The 21,273-nt window shown below is 38.4% G+C and overlaps 1 protein-coding gene across 3 annotated transcripts in view; it reads left to right on the forward strand.

The window, feature by feature from the left end:
- Positions 1-352: 352 nt before the first annotated feature.
- Positions 353-21,273, forward strand: part of LOC126260924 (serine--tRNA ligase, cytoplasmic) — a 66,087-nt gene continuing 45,166 nt past the window's right edge. The window contains exons 1-3 of one of the 3 annotated variants that reach the window (XM_049958428.1): positions 353-627; positions 948-1,018; positions 13,351-13,620. In XM_049958428.1, coding sequence (XP_049814385.1) covers positions 492-627; positions 948-1,018; positions 13,351-13,620 — 477 coding nt within the window. In that variant the 5' untranslated portion in view covers positions 353-491. The remainder of the gene's footprint in view (positions 628-947; positions 1,019-13,350; positions 13,621-21,273) is intronic. The other 2 variants (XM_049958419.1, XM_049958436.1) reach the window with 2 other exon arrangements.

Genomic DNA, 21,273 nt, shown 5'->3' on the forward strand with positions numbered 1-21,273 from the left:
GAGGAGGAGAAACCACGTACCTCTCCTGGTTAATTCTCAAACCATATTTTAGTATTTAATGAATTATTGTGAAATAAATATCTGAAATAGGTCCGCCAAGCACCCACAAAAATTATGCCCTCTCCCCCTCGGCGTCTGCACACCTATTAGCCACCACGCCTCTATAGCTTACAATTTTCCTGCTGTTATTGAATACAACTGACAACTTCATAATTATTTGAAATCGATATACTATAATGCTGTCATTTGGTCCAAAAAAAGTAGGAAACCAAATTCCCTGCAGCCAGTGATTTCTGATTTCTATACGTAGTACGTACCATGTCGTGTGTTATCTTTGAGCACGCCGGTGCTTGGAGCTGCAAGCTGCGTGGCTTGAATCTGTGTTGACTAACTTGCCGCATGGTGTTTTCGTGTCAGTTGACGTAATTTTTGTGATTGTTGACGGATCTGTCTAGGTTATTTATTTCACAGTAATTTATTAAATACGAATAATGGTGTTAGATTTAGATCTTTTCAGGCCTGAAAAAGGCGGCGATGTCGAGAAAATTAAAAAAAATCAAGCGAACAGATTTAAAGACGTCGGGCTTGTTGATGAAGTTGTAAAGAAAGATACAGAATGGAGACAGTGTAAGTGCGATATGTTTAATACTGTAGAACATTTAGAACTATGTTGCTTGTGCACTCACCGTAACTGTCGTTGAAATCAATGTGGTTGCGGTAACTGTATGACCATGTGTTAAATAGCCAAAAACGGCCTTTTATCAATAATGTTCCCTAACATACGGGTCTCGCTTCTTTGCGAGAAACATTTCCCCAATACATACTCGTGTTTAGTTGGTGGTAAAGAGCAGTCATTTTGTGTAGCATTAAAACTGCAAAGTACTCCCCATTTCCGTGTCCTTAGAGTGCCTAATTTTGTTAATAAACATTTTCCCCATTTTTTTCAGTGCGTCATCAGTTGGATAACCTGAATAAACAGAAAAATCTGTGCAACAAAGTAATAGGCGAGAAAATGAAGGTAAATAATACAGAGAAAATTTGTTAAATGTAACTACAAGTATACTGTCTCCATGTCGGCCTTATACATTCGTCACCACTGTTTTTGATTTAGACCACTGGAAATAATGGAGCGTTTTGTTTACTGTGTGAATTGTCAGAAACATAATTATTTCAGCTGGAAAGAGGCAAGAAGTTTTGCAACATGCCTTAGTCTATCTATGCAGAAAGATAAAAAAACAAGTTATGCTGATGAAGATAGAAACCTTTATTTAGAGAGATAGTGAGAGATGAATTTCAGCGATATTTATCATGACAACCCCTACAGTCATTTTTCTTCTGTAAGCTGTGCCAAGTAAACTAGTGTTAGACATGCTGTTTCAATTACACCAGAATATTCTGTTGTGAGTGCATAGTGTTTATATAGGTTGAGTGTGGTTCCTACAGTAAAAGTATGGAGCTTTATTCATCCAAGGAGCATTTCATGGTCTGGATTTTAAAGATTAGTAAAAGCAAAAACAAAAGTCACAAGGAGGTTACAGGTGGTCTGCCATGGCCTTGTTGAACAAGTTATCCCAACATTTGCCTGAAATAAGTTAGGAAAACCTGCATCAGGAGGCCTCTTTGGAATATGAGAATTTATCCTGTAAATGGAACCAATGTCTTAACAGTTCCACTCACTTGGTCAATTTATAATAAGTGTACAGTGCTCTTATAGTTTTCTTTAATTGAATTTTTCCTGCTTGGTTGTTTTACAGATTGTTTGGACATTTTGCAAAGTCATTATCAGGTGATTTGAATGTTTTACATAGCACCTTTCACTACAAATTGAGGCTAGGTGGGGTACTGGACACCCCCTCCTAACAAATAAGAAAAATAAAATAAAATCTATTGCAGCCATGGTTGTGGTGAAAGGCTGTTCTATAGCAAAGCCCAGTGTCCAGGTTAAGTTGAAAGATGACAATCTTGTTGCGAGTTGGCAAAGCCAACAAATATGGATGCCAGATAGTGGTTGTGGCAATAGAGTAACCCATAGTGTAGCCTAATTTTTATGTTTGTATCTAAATGTACTTTTCATCATAAAAACCAAAACTACAAGGTAAAATCTAACAGTGGAAGCTCTACAGTGGAGTAACAATAATATGGAAAGAATAGACTGCTATTCACCACATAGAGGAGGCATTAAGTTGTAGACAGGTACAGTGTAAAGAAAAATCAGAAATATTTATTTCTTAGAAGTAGAACTGTCAGACAACCCACAAACACACGACTACCTTCTCCAAGTTCTCAGGCCTGACTGCCAATTGTTTGGAGTCTTGCCGTAGTGCATGGAGACAGTAACCATGTGTGAGTGAGTTGTTGTCATGTGAGTATGTGATAGTTCTCCTTCTGAGGAAGGACTTTGTCCAAAAGCTCTAGTACTCTTTCAATGTGTCTGTGTGGGATTCACCGCCTCCTGTATGTGGTATGTAGCAGTCTATCCCGTCCATATTGTTAAAACTTCAAGGTCAATTCAGGAAACATATTTTGATGCACATTATGTGTGTATAGTGTACATGAACTGCAAAAAAATGCAAGAGGGTTCACTACATAACTGGGGTGAGCAGGTACTCCCTATCAGCGACCTCAGTAGTCATTTGACATCGTGAGAGAGCAGAATGCAGTGCTCCGTGGAACTCACAGACTTCAAACATGGTCAAGTGATTGGGTGTCATATTAGTGTATGCGAGATTTCCACGCTCCTAAACATCCCTAGGTTCACTGTTTCTGATGTGATAGTGAAGTGGAAATGTGAAGGGACACGTTCAGCACAAAAGCGTACAGGCTGGCCTCCTCTGTTGACTGACAGAGACCACCGACAGCTGGAGAGGGTCATAATGTGTAATAGGCACACGTCTATCCAGACTGTCGCACAAGAATCCCAAACTGCATCAGGATCCACTGCAAGTACTATGACAGTTAGGTGTGAGATGAGAAAACTTGGATTTAATGGTTAAGCTGCTGCTCATAAGCCACACATCACGCCAGAAAATGCCAAACGATGCTTCGCTTGGTGTAAGGAGCATAATCATTGGACGATTGAATAGTGAAAAAACGTTGTGTGGAACGACGGATCACGGTACACAATGAGGCGATCTGATGGCAGGGTGTGTGTATGGCAGATGTCCGGTGAATGTCATCTGCCAGCATGTGTAGTGCCAACAGTAAAATTCGGAGGCGTTGGTGTTATGGTGGGCGCCACAGACTTGTAAGTCATTTTCAGGGTCCAGATGTCTGGATACTTTTGATCACATGGTGTATATTGTGGTATTTATCACAGAATTACAAAACACTGAGCTTTAAAAGATATGAACTTTTAAAAACAGAAATAGTATTTTGGAACATCAGTTTCTCATTTTTAAACTTCAATATCTTGTTATACTTTCTGACATTACTGTGGTGCTGTTCATCATCCTCAGTGGATTTCACATGCAACGATTCAGCCAACTCTGTCCTGAATGACATTTTCACTCTGCATTGGGGTGAGTGCTGATATGAAACTTCTTGCAGATTAAAACTGTGTGTCATTCTGCAAGCTTCGCAGAAGAGCTTGTGTGAAGTTTGGGAGGTAGGAGACGAGGTACTGGCAAAATTGAAGCTGTGGGGACAGGTCGTGAGTCGTGCATGAGTAGATCAGTGGTAGAGCATTTGCCCGTGAAAGGCAAAGGTCCCGAGTTCGAGTCTCGGTCCGGTACACAGTTTTAATCTGCCAGGAAGACTGTCCTGATTGCTCCAGGAATTGGAAGGTTTTTGCAAACACTTCCACATTCCTAACCACTTAAGAAATCTTCTTCCATCATATCTTTCTTTAATTTCAGATGGATCTAGACAGAAACGGGTTTAATCAGGATTGTTAAAACATTTTGGACATCTTTTACACCAAGTCACTTCATTGTGTCTTTCACCAGATGGTAAAAGCTGTAAATTATGAATGGATCATTTGACACACACCTTCTAGTTTGCTGTAAGGACTCTGTACTCACTGTCAAATCATGCCATTCTTCTGGTCTGTTACTGCTAAAAGGAATATGAGTATTGTGCTCAGTCACATACGTTTTTATAGTGTCTTTCATTTCTTTTGCTACCTCAACCCATAGCTAACCATACATTTTAGTGACCATGATCAATGGGCTGGCAACCCGCATGAATTAGGGGGTTATGGGGAGGACAAACTAAATGTATGACAATCCTAATAATATAGACATGAAAACAAATACTGATGCTAAAATCAAGCAAATTACATCCTCAGCAGTCAAGAAAACTGCAAAGAACCTGAAAAAGCTAACAGTAGTATCAAGAATTCCGCTTGACCTATGTAACTCTAAGTAAGTCCATGGTACCATGATCTCACACACAAACCCAAAACTCTGTGGCGGAAATTTCACTTGACCTATATTGCTTAAGTGAAGTGCACGAACCCGGACGTAACACCAACACATGGTGTGAGAATTTCACCTGATCTACACACTGTAGCGCAAAGTCATCAAAACCGTACACACGTCTACAAATCTGGTAGGCTTATCTAGCATTTCACTTGATTATTATAACTAAAGCAAAGTCAGCAGTATGACTAAATCGAAACAGGCTCACATAGCTAAAATCGAAAATGTAACTTTACTAGGTGCTCCCCCCCCCCCCCCCTCCCCAACTGCCCAAACATCAACAAAACCCACACCCCAAAGACTATTCACGTAACAACATTAAGGACAAAAATTATCTGGGACACTCTTCCTCCTGCCATACTCATCTAAAATGAGAGTGCAGATGAAAAGCATCTCTTCCCCCTCCCTGTTACAGATTTCATAACCCTCAATACCTATCTATGTTATTGTACAAGCCCCAGTATGATAGTCCTGAATTTCAACACTGTATCTCGCTATTAAATGCTGATACCCACTATTCCCTGAACCTTTATATGAAAAAAATTAACCTGACGCAAGAGTTGTATAATCCTCAGTTAAACCCAATTTTTTGTCCCTCTCTCCACCACCCAGAAAACGTCTGATTACCCATAAGATGATTCCCCTTCCCAAACTTTTGTTTTCCAAGTGCAGAGTCATTGGTTTCAACAACCTCCCCACCTCTACACTTTCCCCTACAGTTCATAAAATTTTGAACACTCTTCCTGACAAAACAAAAACCAATCTAACACCGGATGGTTGCTTATGTCTGGCTTGTGAGAACAAAACTCAGTAGATGGACAATAATAAAATATCAGTAACATAATCTTTCGAATGGCCAGCCTAGAAAGCTCAAATCAGTAACCCGTTCTGGATAGACAGCCATATGTTAACCCATCAACAATGCCACATACACTTGTATGTGGTCCAAGATGCAGCCACTTAGTTCAATCTCATTTCATGTAGTTGGCAGTGAGACCAAATAACTGCTGAAAATTAATGGCTGTCAACATATTGTTCGCTATAGCCATATGCAAGGACCTACTGGTGAACATAGTTATCATATCTGTAACTAGCAAGAAACAGAATGTAAGTATCTGACCATATGCATCATACAGCCTTAATAATTCCAAACATGAAAACAAATCCATTTGTCACAACTGCCAATATCAAAATAACGCACTGCCACAAACTCTTTCATATTATGCTCACACACAGCACTCACCATGTCAATCAAATGAATTGCTAACATACCTGACAAACAACTTAGAAACATAAACTTTGCACATTACAGAGCGTCACTACATAGCTCAACTTGGCAAGGTCCAGTTCGAATTGCCTGCACCACCATGACGTCATACAACATACATTTACATCACAGGTCACGGCAGGCAGGTGATACCACAAACTTTGGTTGACTGTCCTCTTGTCCTTTGAAGTGAGAATAAAACAAGTCCTCTTTTAGTCCATATTTCGTGGCAGCACTTCTGATACATTGGGAGATTCATTCACTTTTGCTGTCGCTCCTATCAGCTGGTCCTATGAGTAGGATTTACTTTACTTGATTTCACTTGTGGCATTTTTTGCAACTTGACACTTTTTGCTTGAAATACATCAAATTTATGTTGTATGATCATTCGCAATATGCTGTCTGAAAATTACCCCAAGCTGCATAAAAACTCCCCAGTTTTTCCCCCAAAATTCCCTTTTCTACCACACATACGTCCAGCAGTTTTATTCCTTGCTTGAAGAATGTTTGATGTAAGATGGTAACAGCCGAAAATTTAATTATCGTTGATACACTAGTACAGTTGAAAATTAAATTAGAAGTAACCAAACAAAAAGTTTAAAAGTAATTCTTTTGTTATATTTCTTTAAACTAGTGCTGCTGTAAACATATTATTATTATTATTATTATTATTATGTAGTATTCTGCCTAGTGGCAGGTCCATGTCTTCGTACGGAGAATTTCTGATTCCACTGTTCCCTGTCTTCAGCTTCTTCCTTCGGTCTGTTGTATCTCCTTCCATCTTTCATGTCTTCCTCTGAGTTTCCCTTCGATGACATCATGTATGAGTCCCTTGTGTCTAAGTACATGTCCAGTCCAGTTGGCCTTTCTCTGAAGAATTGTACGCAGAATACTTCTCTCCTACTCTTCGCAGCATATCGTCATTTTTTATGCGATCTGTCCACTTGATCTTTTCCATTCTCCTCCAGCCCCACATTTCAAAGCTCTCTAAGTATTTTTTCTCCTTCTTTCTCATGGTCCAAGTCTCTGCTCCATACAGTGCAATGCTCCAAATGTAGCACTTTATCAGTTTTTTCCTCAATGCCAAACTCAACTTGCTGGTCAGCAGAGTCCTCTTCTTGTTGAAAGCAGCTTTGGCCATGGCGATTCTTGCTCAGATTTTGTTGGTGCAGTGGGCATGTTAGGAAAATAATTTAATTCAGAATACATGCAACTGCATGAGGAGGATTGCTCTTACAGGCAATAAAGGTTATTTGACAAAAATTCAGATTCCTGTGGAAGTGGCGAGGCTGTTTGTTAGTTACTACAAATTTGCATGTTTGAAAATTACTCTCGAATATTCCATTCATTAGTTTAACAGCTGATTTATTGTGCAGCGTGATATGGGATTGAACTGTATTGCCAATATTGTTCACTTTTGTGACTGCAAGGACTGGGAGCTTGGTCAGTCAAGTATATACACAGAATATCAATGTAGGCTACAATCAGGACATCATATCAACCACTTAACGAGGTCTGTGGTGACCAACATTGTCTGCAGTAAAAAGCAAATAATCGTTAATGACAAATCCTCGTGTTATACCAAACTGTGAAAGACACATCATACCTGTCTTGTACTATTGTCAGAAAGGCATTGCAGTTGACAGTAAGTAAGCATTTCCACCATGTAGGATTTTGGTCCACATGATCAATGATGCAGCTATATTGCGCATTAAATTTGTATAAGTGCTTCCTATTCTACCCTCTCTACAGACAAAACTGCATTGATTGATAAGGTTGAATTAGGATTTCTTGTCAGTGAGTAGTTATAAATGAGAATGGTCATTTGAAGTAAATGAAAGTGGACAGCCTTGCACAGAGGCTCTACAATCTCATTATTTGAAAATCAATCGAGCACTGGGACACATTTTGTAGCACCCATCAGACTTTAATGGTCGGTCTCTACACTAGCAGTGACTCGACATGTCACAAATACAAGCATATCAGTCTAACGAAGCATTTCACCATTGCTGTTTGTTCAGAAATAAACCTGTAATAGTGAAAATAAACCATTTGTGCATCTCTCCTCTTCAGAATTATACTCCTGCCATTCATGTACTCAATCATTTAGTTATTTCACAGAGTGAATATATTGCAAAATGAAAATAGACAAAAGCAGCATAACTATGGTGTATTCATGATTCCAAATATTGTAACAATTGTTAACTATTGTTCTACCACAAAGTTATGAGAAAACTAAACAATACACAAAGATTCTTGTATTGTAGTTTTCAAGCTATAGGTCCCATAAACAATAGTATTAGCAGCTTCAGTCTCTTAGAAAGGCATTATTAGATGATTTTGGTAAGTTATATGACTTAACATTGCAAACTCATTCTGAATAATTATAGAAAAGTATTTTCATTGTAATGCCATGTTTCAGAGGTAATACTCTTATAAGATATTAATATAGAGCCTCCAGGAAGGGCAGCTAGTGTTTCGCTGGCTGCAGGTTACGTGAACCCAATTGTTGATAATCAGTAGCTATTAAAATTGAAGTGTTGAAGGAAAGGAATGGTAAACATGAAGATCATAACAATATATGGGCGCCTGTAGAAAACAGCAGCATTCATTTTTGCTTTTAATTATGAGAGTAGTTCAAGGCAAGTTTCACATGCCTGAAATCATATCTCCAGCTCCTCAGTGGTGAGAGAAGTTTTAAAACACAAGGTATAAAACGGCAGTGCATTGACTGATCTGTCATTTGTAATCAGGTGATTCATGTGGAAAGGTTTCCGACGTGACTGCACAATGGTAATTAACAGACTTTGGACGTGGAATGGTAGTTGGGGCTAGACATATGGGACATCCATTTCGGAAATTATCAGAGAATTCAGTATTCAAATATCCAGTGTGTGCCAAGGATATCAGTTGGTAATAGCTGATGGTATTGTTCAAGTGCCGGCCGAAGTGGCCGTGCGGTTAAAGGCGCTGCAGTCTGGAACCGCAAGACCGCTACGGTCACAGGTTCGAATCCTGCCTCGGGCATGGATGTTTGTGATGTCCTTAGGTTAGTTAGGTTTAACTAGTTCTAAGTTCTAGGGGACTAATGACCTCAGCAGTTGAGTCCCATAGTGCTCAGAGCCATTTGAACCATTTTATTGTTCAAGTGTGGTGCAGGCCCCACGAGACTATGGATCCAATTTGTCAACAAAGCACTTTCCAAGCTGATGATGGTGGCTCCATATTGGTATGGGCTGTGTTTACTTGAACAGACTAGCTCCTGTGGTCCAAATGATCTGATCATTGACTGGAAGTGGTTATGTTCAGCTACCTGGAAACCATTTGCAGCCATTCATGGACTTCATGCTATGGATGACAATGCAACATGTCCCAGGCCACAGTTGTTCATGACTGGTTTGGAGAACATTGTGGACAGTTCGAGGTAATGATTTGGCCAACCAGATAGCCTGACATGAATCCCATCGAACATTTAAAGGACTTAATTCAGAGGTCAGTTTGTGCACAAAATCTTGCACTGGCGACACCTTCGCAATTATGGAAGGCTATAGAGGCAGTACGGCTGAGTATTTCTGCAGGAGACTTTCAACAACTTGTTGAGTCCATGCTATGTTGGGTTGCTGAATTATGCTGGGCAAAAGGAGGTCCGAAATAATATTAGAACATGACTTCTGTCACCTCAGTGCACACTATCTTCTCCCAGATATTTGTTGCAAGTCTTTTGTTGTTGGAAATTAAGATTGTAGAGTAGCAGTTGATTTTAGATTACCACTAACATAATGTCAAGATTATTCCCTTTTAGTCACAGGAAAAGTAAAGACTAGTTTCTAGCAGTATCATCATCATCATCATCATCATCATCATCAGTTTTCTGCTATATTAGCAGGTCCTTTGCCTCTCCATTTTCTGCAATCCATTGCTTCGTTCTTAAGGCTGCTGTATGTTTTACTGTTCATCACGTCATCCAGTATCTGAAATCTCTTCCTTCCTCGCTTCCTTTCTTCAACATAACCTTCTAAAACTGTTTTTATCAGTCTGTCATTCTTTCTTAATATATGCCCAACCCAATTTCTTTTTCTTCTTTTTATTACATCTAGTAACTGTCTTTTCTCTCCCACTCTTCTCAGTACCTCTTCATTTTTTACTCTGTCCCTCCAACTTATTTTGTTTCCATCCTCTGCCATGTCCACATCTCAAAAGCCTCCAGTCTTTCTTCCTCAAAGTCCATGTTTCAGCACCATACAGAAGAACACTCCATGCAAGACATTTTATGAGTCTCCTCCTGAGTTTGAGTTCTCTGTCCAGAGTGCTGCAGAAAATTCTCCTTTTCTTATAAAATGCCTCTTTTGCCATTGTTATCCTTGTTTTAATTTCTGTGGTGCACTTCCAGTTGGTGTCTATCCTGCTTCCAAGATACTTAAAATTTTGAGCCTGTTTAATACTTCTCCATTCAGCATAATTTTTATTTCTTTATTTCCTCCTAGTGCCAATACTTTTGCTTTCTGTGTGTTAATTTTCATTCCATAATTTTTTCCACAAGTTTCAATGGTGTCCACTAAATCCTGTAATTTTTTTTCCCCTGTGGCTAGAAGGACCATCTCATCAGCAAACCTCAAACACTCTACTTTTCTTCCTCCAATTTCTACTCCTTTGTCATCTAATGAGCATTGGTCAGTCATATTTTCCAAGTAGAGGTTGAAGAAGGTAGGTAATAGACAGCATCCTTGTCTTACTCCTTTTCCTAGTCTGATCCAGTTTGTACCTTCTCCTCTCACTTCAATTGAGGCTTCTTTTTATGAAGATATAATGAGTTTACAAGTCTTCTGGTTTTCCAGTCCACTCTCTTTTCCCTCATTATAGTTTCCAGCTTGTCCCAAACTACATTGACAAATACCTTTTCTAGATCGATGAAGCACATATATAGGTCTCTCCCTTTTTCAGTAAACCTTTCTTCCAAGATTTGTAGGAGCCCTATTGCATCTCTGGTGCCCGTATTCCATCTAAAGCCAAACTGCTCCTTGCCAAGATTCTCCTCCATTACTTTTTCAAGTCTCTTATTAATTATTCTTAACATCACTTTGGCTGCAAGTGAAATGAGGCTGATTGTTCTGTGCTCACTGCATTTCTTGGTTCCTTGTTTTTTTGGTAATGGAATCATTACTGTTGTCAGAAAGTCCTCAGGCCATTCACCGCTGTCATATGTTTTATTACATAACCTCAATATTTCTCTTATTCCATCTTGGTTCAAGCATTTTAATATTTCTCCTGTTTCTGTACCTACCACTTTGCCTGAGATGTGTGTCATATAGCTCTTTTAGATATTCTTCCCATCTCTGGAGGACATTATCACGATCTTCGTACACTACTTCTTCGTCTTTACTCAAAATTTCCATAGTAGCACTTCCTGCTCAGTTTGGATCCCATGTCATAGTCTTTACCATGATTGTATAGTAAGTCGTATCTTCCCTTCCTCTCCAGTTCTTCAGTTGCATCACATTCCTCTTTTAGCCATTTTTTCCTAGCCTGCTCTGTTTCTCTTTGCAATTCATTATTTAACTTTAGGTACATCTTTATTGCATCTTCAGTGTTCTTGTTTTAAAATTTTCTTCTCTCCTCCATCTTGGAAATCATTTCTTGTGTGACCCATGTTTTTTGCCCTTTTCCCTTTTACATGTCCCATATTTTGCTGTACTGCTTTAATGATTCCTTCTTTCAGCATATTCCAGTACTCGTTGGCATTATCAGGTGGTTCTTTGTCTTGTAATGTGTTTAGAAACTCACGTGACAGCTTCTCTGTAATTTGTTCTTTGTTGGATCTTATCTCCTCTACATCCCACTTCTTCATCATGGTCACCTTCTTCAGTTTTTTCATTCTTATTTCTATTTATGCCGTAAGTAAGTTGTGGTCGCTATTAATATCTGCACCTGGTAATGTGTGCACCTTCTTGATTCCATTCCTGTATTTTTCTTCTACAAGCATAAAATCGATTTGGTTCCTGTATTTATCCCATGGTGATTTCCTAGTGTAGAGCCTCCTCTTGTGGTTCTTGAACAATATGTTTGCCACTATCAGCTGCCTTTCCCTGCAGAAGTCATTTAGCCGTTCATCTCTATCATTTCTCTTTCCAAGACCATGACTGCCTACTGTTTCCCTCTTTCCCTTTTCCCACAATGGCGTTCCAGTCTCCCATTACTATTTGCAGCATTTTTTTAAATTTTTGTCCACTATTCTCACTATTACATTGTACGTTACCTCTACAATTTGGTCACCATGTTCTGAAGTTGGCATATACACCTGGACAATCAGTAAATCTTTTTGTGCTCCTTTCAGCCTTACACCAAAAACCAGGTCATTTGCAAAGTCCACATATTCCACACATTTAGCCAATTCCTTTGTCATAATCATTCCTGCTCCGTTCATACCTTTTGCTTCTCCTCCTGAGTAGTACAATACATATTCATCTGACTGTAACCCTCCACATCCATTCCATCTTACCTCAGCAACTCCTATGAGGTCCATATGATTCTTTTCCATCTCTCTTTTAAGGTTTTCTAGTTTTCCTGCTTGTAGCAGAGTTCTAACATTCCAGGTACCAATTCTCGTTTTGATTTTTTGCCTCCTTTCAAGTTGTCTGGAACATCAGAATTATTTCTTAAGTTTTCTGGTCATAGTGGTATATACACTGTTGAAGAGTGCGTCATTGCAATTTTGGGTGGGGAAAAAGTATTGGCAGATTGCAGTGATGAAAAGGTACTGAAATGTGAACATAATTTGATTGTGCAGTTTGAAAGGCAATGAACTGGATTCAAGCCCCAACTGGCATGCTTTCTTAACCTATCATACATACGTGCAGCTAGCATTAGATCGTTATTTGTGTGAAAATGTTCCTAAGAGATTAGAAGCTCATACAGATATGCACAATGAGTATTTCCCACTGTAGCAGTGCGTGTGTGCTTTGTTGAAAACTGCTATGAGATTAAATGTTTGTGCCAGACTGGAACTTGAAAATAGAAATTTGTCTGTCAAAGGTAGTGCTCTATGGAGTGAATTATCCAGGCACATTTTGCAGTCCATTCTCACAATTTGGCAAGTAAGACAGAGATTCTGGCAGAATTGAAGCTGTAAGGATGGGTCATGAGTTGTATGCATAGCTCAGTCAATGAAGGTGTATCCCAATAAACCGAGGTTTCGAGATCAAATCCTTGTTCAGCATAAAATTTTAACTATGCATGTGTGTTCCTGCATTGATGTAGTTGCTAAAAATCTAACAAATATAGGAAAGAATGAAAAATTAAATATCTATGTCATTTTATTCCTCGTCTTATGGTTCCTGTTTTCGTTTCCTTTTCTTTTGTCTTGTTGACTGTCCACAGTATTTTGCATTTTATCCTTTCTCGTGTGACTTCTGCACTTGGCTCATTTTTCCCATATGGACACCTCTTTTTGGTTTTGTCCTTGTTTCAGCAGCAATTACTTTTCCTTTTCTTTAAATTTATTGCCAACACAGTTTAACTCCCCTTTTGTTCATTTTTAACGCATTTTGTGATGTGCTTTATTTAGTTGATTTGTAAGTTTTCATTGAGTGCTATCTTGGACAAAAAAATTACAATATTGTGGTGATATACTAAGCTGCTTAAAATGTGATACAGGAACTTTCATTTCAGAAAGGTGGAGTAGTAAAAGGAGGAGATGCTAAAAATGCAAGTATAGAAAAAAAAGTAAAATTACAGCAAATGTGCAACTCAGGGCTTGGCTCCCTAAATGACATTCTGTCAGAATGGAGCTACATCTACAGTTTTATACCAACACAGGATGATGTATACGTTTTTAAAACCTTTACTTCTCCTCCTCCAGATTCCTTTCCTCATCTTCAACGATGGTATCATCATATAGCAAGCTTTGGTGATGCTTGTAAGGCTTTTCCAACCAGAGAGGTGAGCAAATGTTTTTGCTTTGCATTCATGTGTTCTTTGCACGTCTGGTTTTTGAACTGTATTAGGTTAGTAAAATCTTGGTGATTTGCATGTATGAGATGTGCCGGAATATAGGAGAGATGTGTGTTCAAAGCAAAGCTGTTCAGTCTCTCGGAAAAAGTATGCTGTTTTTGTACTAGTTTTAGGGATTTTTCTTCTCATGTATGATGCACATAGCTCTGCTTGTAGAAACAAAAATGACGTGGACATGATAAGACATCCTGAGTAAAGTAAATTGTTAGGTAGTTCTGCTACAGTGCTGAAATTTATGAAAGCTATTGATTCCTCATTTATTTTATTGCTTTTGCAACCTCTAGTCCACTATCCACCAAATAAAGAAAATGCTGAACAGTGGACAAGCATATTGGAAAAATGGAAAATTGCTTAGGTTTTTTATGCAGTTTGTGCATTCATGTGCGCATGCCTGTATGAGCCCCTCCCCCCCCCCCCCTCTCTCTCTCTCTCTCTCTCTCTCTCTCTCTCTCTCTCACTCGTGACCCAAAGCTACTGCCTGCCTGGACACTTTTTAACATAATTCCAAGATGTCTATTTTACTCAGTAGCTTGAGTGTGCTAATAGCTAATAATATTTGAAAACACATTTCTTGACCAGATCTATTGTGACAGTAAAATCAGAGTATAAAAAACAAATTTACATGAGTATACAGTTACAGTGATCTATATTGTATTATAAATCACTGCATCTGGTTACTGACGTCAGTTTGTTGTTCATAGTTAAAGTAAGAAATGAGGAGGTCCTCCATAGGATCATCAAGGAAAGGAATATATGAAAACAATGAAAAAGAGAAGGGTCGGGGTAATAGGACATCTGTTAAGATGTCAGGGAATAACTTCCTTGGTACTAGAGGAAGCTGTAGGTGGTTGAAGAAGACAGAAATTGGGATATATCCAGAAAATAATTGAGGCCATAGGTTGCAAGTGCTACTCGGAGATGAAAAGATTGGCACAGGAGAGGAATTCGAGGTGGGCTGCATGAAACCAGTCAGAAGACTGTTAACTAAACAAAGTCTAACGTACAAAAGTAGTAGAAGGTGTAATCACATAAGTAGGGACAGAAAAATTTAGTGAAATTGATAACATAAATAATGCAGATTTAGCAGTTTTTTGTGAAATAACGTAAAATCTGTGATTTGTAAGAGATACTGTGAAGTTAGTAATTTTGCCACATAAAAATCTTATAATTATGAGGACAGCAGTTTACTTATATTTGTAACTGACCGTTATTGGACGTTACAGCTGCATTTTGACTCCTAATCAACTCAAGGGTAAGATACATGTATAATCTTAAAATGACAGTTCATTCACTGCTTCACAAACAGCACTGAATCTGACAAAAACACACTGAATGTAGCAGAGTAATATCAAATCTGGAAAAAATGCTGCATTTTGCAAAAAATAACTCCTAATTTGGCAAAAGATAATTCTAAAATTTGAAATAAAAGCTCCCATTGAATTATGCTAAAGCAGCACAGAATTTGGGAAAAAATCACAGAATATAGGAAAAACAATGTCAAATTTGGAAAAACACCACCAAGTATGGCAAAGAACAACACTGAATTTAGCAAAAACTGTAACTCTGAATTTAGGAAAAAATTATATCGGATCTGGAAAAACCACTAAATTTTGCAATAGACATAATTTAGCCAAAAATAACACCAACTTTAGCAAAAAATAATGTAAATTTGGCTAAAATAATGCAAATTTCAGAAATAACAACACAGAATTTCATTAATAATGACACTGAATTAGGAAAAAAACACAAAACCTGGCAAAAAACCGAAATTCATAAAAAATATTACTGAATTTTGAAAAAAAAATAACACCGAATGTGGCCACAAAATGAAGTAATTTTCCAGTTTTAATTATCACCTCAAGTAAATCAAGCTGCAACCAGGAAACTGTGTAGTAGAAGTCTGCATCTTGACTCGTAAGGAAACATTCAACCCTGAAAGTCAACTCCTTCATTCTGGAAAGCCTAACAACTGTAAATTTCTTTTTTTTCCCCCCAGTCAAGGACAGAGGTAGTAGGGATGTCAGGAGAAAATGGGGAAGTGAGGCAAACTTTGGTAACTCAAGGAATCAGCATGTGTGATTGTGTCCTTTGCAGAATGTGCTGCATTGTTGTGGTGGAGCAGTCACCTGGGAAACCTTTCCTTGACACTTCGACTTCACAGCCTCCCATAATCTCTTCAGGAGATTTTAGTAGTATGCTCCTATGATCAGTTGCCCCCTACACACAATCTGTTAGCATTGCACAGTGGCAGTTCCAAGAAGCACTCAGCTTCAACTTTGTACTACGATGGCTGGTAGTTTACTTTTTTCGGAGGTGATGAATCCACATTCCACTACTTGCTTTACTTGTAGTAATACACCTAGCACTTATCTATGGTGATAGTTAAAAAGATCATCTGAATTGGCCTCTCACAGCTGCGGCATGTGCTCTGTCGCCTTGGTTTGTTTGGCTTTTTGATTGGGTGTGAGCAGTCGCAGAACCCAGGACCTGTGTCAAGTTGAAAATATCATGCAAGATATTGAAAACCAATCAGCGACAGAGTTTTATTTTTTTCCCACTTGCGCTTTGATACTGGTACAGCATTCTTCGAACACTAGGTCTCCACTTCTCTTATAGTGACCGGTTCTTCACAGAGAGATGGTCTGCCACTTCGTTCGTCATCATTTAGACTTGTGTGACAACATTGTAAGTGTCTGCACCACCTAACTACTGTGCCATTTGATGGTGCTTTACCACCAAATGGCGCTTTACTGCTTTACACCTCCACCAACTTAGCATGGGTTATTGCGGCATTGTTCCTTCAAATGTAGAAAATGAATTACAATCCTGTACAAGCTCTGTTCAAAAAATTCTGGAAGTTTGTCCACAAAATTTTTCTACACTTATATTTAACTGATCTTGCTTGGTCTTCTTTAAAATACTCTCTCCACAATCGATACACTGCCCCCAATGACGTTTCCATTTCCGGAAGCACTCTTGGTGTGCTCCTTGCTGAATCGTGCGAAACGTGCTGTCTGCGTATTTTCTTTTATCTCATATATCATTTCTAATTTTCAGTCTTTCAACAGGGTTTTCAACTTTGGAAATGAGATAAATTTCACAGGGGCCAGGTCTAGAAAATACAGAGGTTAAGGCAGCACAGTGATTTTGTTTTTTGTGTGCGGGTGCTGTATCGTGAAGCAAGAACCATGAATTGTCTCACCACATTGCACGCCGTTTCCTTCTCACATTTCACGCAGGCATTGCAGCACATCCTGATAGTTGTTAACAGTTTGTTCCTGTGCCATGAATTCATGTTGAACTAATTCTTGAAAGTCAAAGAAAACTATTGGCATGGTGTTGACATTTGACCCTACCTGATGAGCATTTTTTGGTCTTTGAGAACCTCTCCCAACTCATTGGTCTCAACATATCGACCCATGTCTCATCACCAGTTATGGTTTCCTTAAGAAACATTTCATTCTCATTTGCACAATCCAAAATATCTTCACAGATTGCAAGGCAAGGTCTTTCTGACTTTGGTTCATAAACTGTAGGACGAACTTCCATTCCAAGATTCTGTGTCAGGATTTCATAATATGATCCAACTGAAACATTACATTCTTTTGAAATCTCTTGGACAGTCAGTCTTTGATTGGCATGCACAGTTTCATTGATGTTCCTGACAAGAGCATCGTTGGTGGGTGTCATAGGGCATCATGTACCAGGGTCATCTTTAACTTCTGTCTGGCCATTTTTAAACCTCGTGAACCATTTCTAACACCGAGTACAGCTTAAGTGTTCGTCACTTGAGGCTTCCTGAACCATTTGGTGTGTGTCTGTAAATGTTTTCTGGTGTTCTGTGCAAAATTTAATGCAGATGTGTTGCTCTTCTAACTCTGCCACCTCAAAATTCACAAACTGTGCAACACAACATTCTGCTCAATACAGCACTGAAATATATCTAACAAACTTACAACAGTGAAACTTTCAGCAGTTACACATTAAACACAGGCTTGTGCAGGTATGCCAACAGCATTTAGCTCCAACACACCACCAGCGTGAAATTATACATGTTCTGAAATTCTTTGAACAGACCTCATACTTTGCTTTATCATTGGACTGTGCACCATTTTGTTTTGGCTTCTCTAGCAGCATGCTTCTGTGCCGTGGCTTGGGAATTTCAATGTTTATCAGAACTGCAGACATGTTCCTGCAAACAAACAAAAATGATATATTCTGTTTAAATTCGTAGCTAAACAGAATACGAATATACAAAATATGCCACTTTAAAGTTGTCTCTGACAGAAATTCTGGATACAGTGTAAATATGAGGGGAACCTAAATTTAGTATAGACAGAGAATTGATGTCCATCGATACATCCTCTGAAGAAAATAGATGTACTGAATAACAATATTGTAAGAAAATATCGGCAAAATATATATATACTGCTGAAATGGTACTGGCATAAATCTTTAAATTAAAGGATGCACAGACATTTTGGTTAAGTATATTAATAAACAGCAAGACTTGTACTTGAGAAACTTTAGAAAAATACAGTGATGATAAGACCTGATACCAACATACTCAGCTGCTATTATTATGTGAGGTATTCACACACACACACACACACACACACACACACACAAACAAGTGCAACTCACACCCATTACCAGTATCTGTGGTAGCTGAAGCCACACTAGTGGCACACTATGATGCTGATGACTAGTGTGGCTTCAGCTGCGACAGAATGTGGTCGCGCGCGCATGTGTGTGTGTGTGTGTGTGTGTGTGTGTGTGTGGTCTATTTTTGACAGAGGTCTTTTTGGCCATATTTTGTGACAGTCTTTTTGTTGTACCTATGTGCAACTCAGCATCTCGCTATATGATAGCAGCAACTGTCCTTTTCATAATATTGTTACGTTCGGTCCTGGATTTGCCATTGTTTGAAAGGCTCACCTGCATTTAGAGCACTCGTGGACTTAGAGAAAGTGTTTGACAATTCTGACTGGAATACTCTCTTTGAAAGTCTGAAGGTAACAATGGTAAAATACAAGGAGCAAAAGGCTATTTACAACTTGGATGAAACCAGATGGCAGTAATAAGAATCGAGGGGCATGAAAGGAAAGCAGTGGTTGAGAAGGGAGTGAGACAGGGTTGTAGCCTATCTTTGATGTTATTCAGTCTGTACATTGAACAAACAATAAAGGAAACCAAAGGAAAATTTGGAGTAGGAATTAAAATTAAGGAAGAAGAAATAAAAACTTTGAGGCTTGCTGATGACATTATGATTCTGTTAGACACAGCAAAGGACTTGGAAGAGCAGTTGAACAGAATGGACAGTGTTTTGAAAATAGGATATAAGATGAACAGTAACAAAAGCAAAATAAGGATAATGGAATGTAGTCAAATCAGCTGACATTGAGGGAATTAGATTAGGAAATGAGGCACTTAAAGTAGTAGATGAGTTTTGTTATGTGGGCAGCAAAATAACTGATGATGGCAGAAGTACAGAGGATATAAAATGTAGAGTGGAAATGGCAAGAAAAAATTTCTGAAGAGGAGAAATCTGTCAACATCAAATATAAATTTGAGTGTTAGGAAGTCTTTTCTGAAAGTATTTTTCTGGAGTGCAGCCATGTGCAGAAGTGAAACATGGACAATAAACATTTTAGATAAAAAAGAATAGAAGTTTTTGAGATGTGGTGCTACAGAAGAATGCTGAAGATTAGATGGGCTGATCAAGCAACTAATGGGGAAGTACTGAATAGAATTAGGGGGGGGGGGGGAAGTACTGAATAGAATTGGGAAGACAAGAAATATGTGGTACAGTTTGACCAAAGAATGGATCATTCGAAAGGGTATCAGGGGATCACCAATTTAGTATTTGAGAGAAGTGTGTGTGTGTGTGGGGGGGGGGGGGATGTAGAGGGAGACCAAGAGATGAATAAACTTAGCAGATTCAGAATGATGTATGTTGCAGTATTATTCAGAGATGAAGAGGCATGCTCAGGATAGTGTGTTATATAGAGCTGCATCAAACCAGTCTTCAGATTGCAGATCACAACAACAATGTTATTGGAAGGAGGCTACTATTGGTATTTGTAGAAAGTAGGAGGAATAGCAGACAAGTGATCATGTGGGGAGGAAGGGGGGGGGGGAATGCTGAAATGATACTGTATGAAACAAACTCAAACTAATTAATGAGAGAGTAAGTGAAATACGAGGCTGTGATAGTTGAGTGAATTTTTTATTTTAAAAAGGATGGATATATAATGCTGAGCAAGACTGACAAAGTCAAGTCTGTAAGTGAGGAGTCACAAAAATTGGAGTGCACAAGCATACATTCTGTAAGACGATGTTTGCAGTTTACATAGTTCATATCAGAAACTAACAGAAATCAATTAAGACAGTTAAAATACAACTTGCTATTTATGCTGTCTCCTTATAAGTTAAAGTTGTGGTACACCACAATTTACTGGGCTTTCTTCAAGTGTGATTGATTTCCTTGACAGTGCAGACAGTAGTTGTAAAACATGTTTAAGGTGGAGTGGAGAGTCAGGTAAGAGTCAGACATTTCTAACATTAACCACAGTACAGAATATGAAGAGGTACTTCAGCTATTCAGTGTAAAAGGAAGAGTAATGTGTTTGTTTAAGGTCTTGTGCTATTCGTTGGTGGTCTCTGTTGCAGAAGTAACCTGCAGAGAAAGTCTGACTCTCTAATAATGTTCTGTGTGTTGCTTTTCCCTTATCCTGTTTATTACAGAATCCTTTGTTGTAATTTAAGTTCTCATGTATCTGCTACATTATGCAATGTTTGAGGTTTTACGTAGATCTAATATCATTACTGTAATCTTTTAGATTTTTAGTAATGTAGTTTTCTGTAGTTTTATGAGTAGTGCAGAAGGCATATAAATGACATTGGAAAAGGCACAAAGATTTAGTGCATCTCTTAGAATGGAAGAATCTTAGTTAAAAAAAAATGTTGTAGCAGAGTTTTCTTGGTAATTTTACACTGGCCATAGCTGTCCTTTCAGTAAGAGATTAAGAAAATGGCAGTATAATATTAAATGAATAAACTATATGATATGTTCATATAACAGTTATGCAAAGTTAGAAACATGTGCCATACTCAGCCTCAGATTTAGAGATCCTCCCCAGACAGTGCTCTCTGCTCAACATTCCTCATGTTGCAACTCAAAGCTTCGACTTGTCAAGGCTCGTTTCTTCCTTCCAAGCAGCACAAAGCCCTCGAATGATGCTACGGGACTAACAGTCCCCGGAGGTTGGATCCAGCTCAGAGTCCGACATAATCACAATCTGTTGGCAGAATATTTGCACTGTTCGTCATAAAATAAAATTATATTGCTTGTAAGATTCTCACAAAGCTGAAGAATATTCATTATGATTTTCAGTAACATAGGGTCCAGCGAAAGATCCAACAATTTTAATTTATGATGCCTCTTTTATTACACAAATTTGTCACATGTTTATTGCTACGACTTCTTGAGGTTCATGTACCATTAAAGAGCGATAAAAATAAGAATATAAAACAAAGTATTACATTTTGAAAATGACATAATCTAAATAGTGATAGTAT

Source organism: Schistocerca nitens, chromosome 1 (genome assembly GCF_023898315.1).
Source record: "Schistocerca nitens isolate TAMUIC-IGC-003100 chromosome 1, iqSchNite1.1, whole genome shotgun sequence".
NCBI lineage: Eukaryota > Metazoa > Arthropoda > Insecta > Orthoptera > Acrididae > Schistocerca > Schistocerca nitens.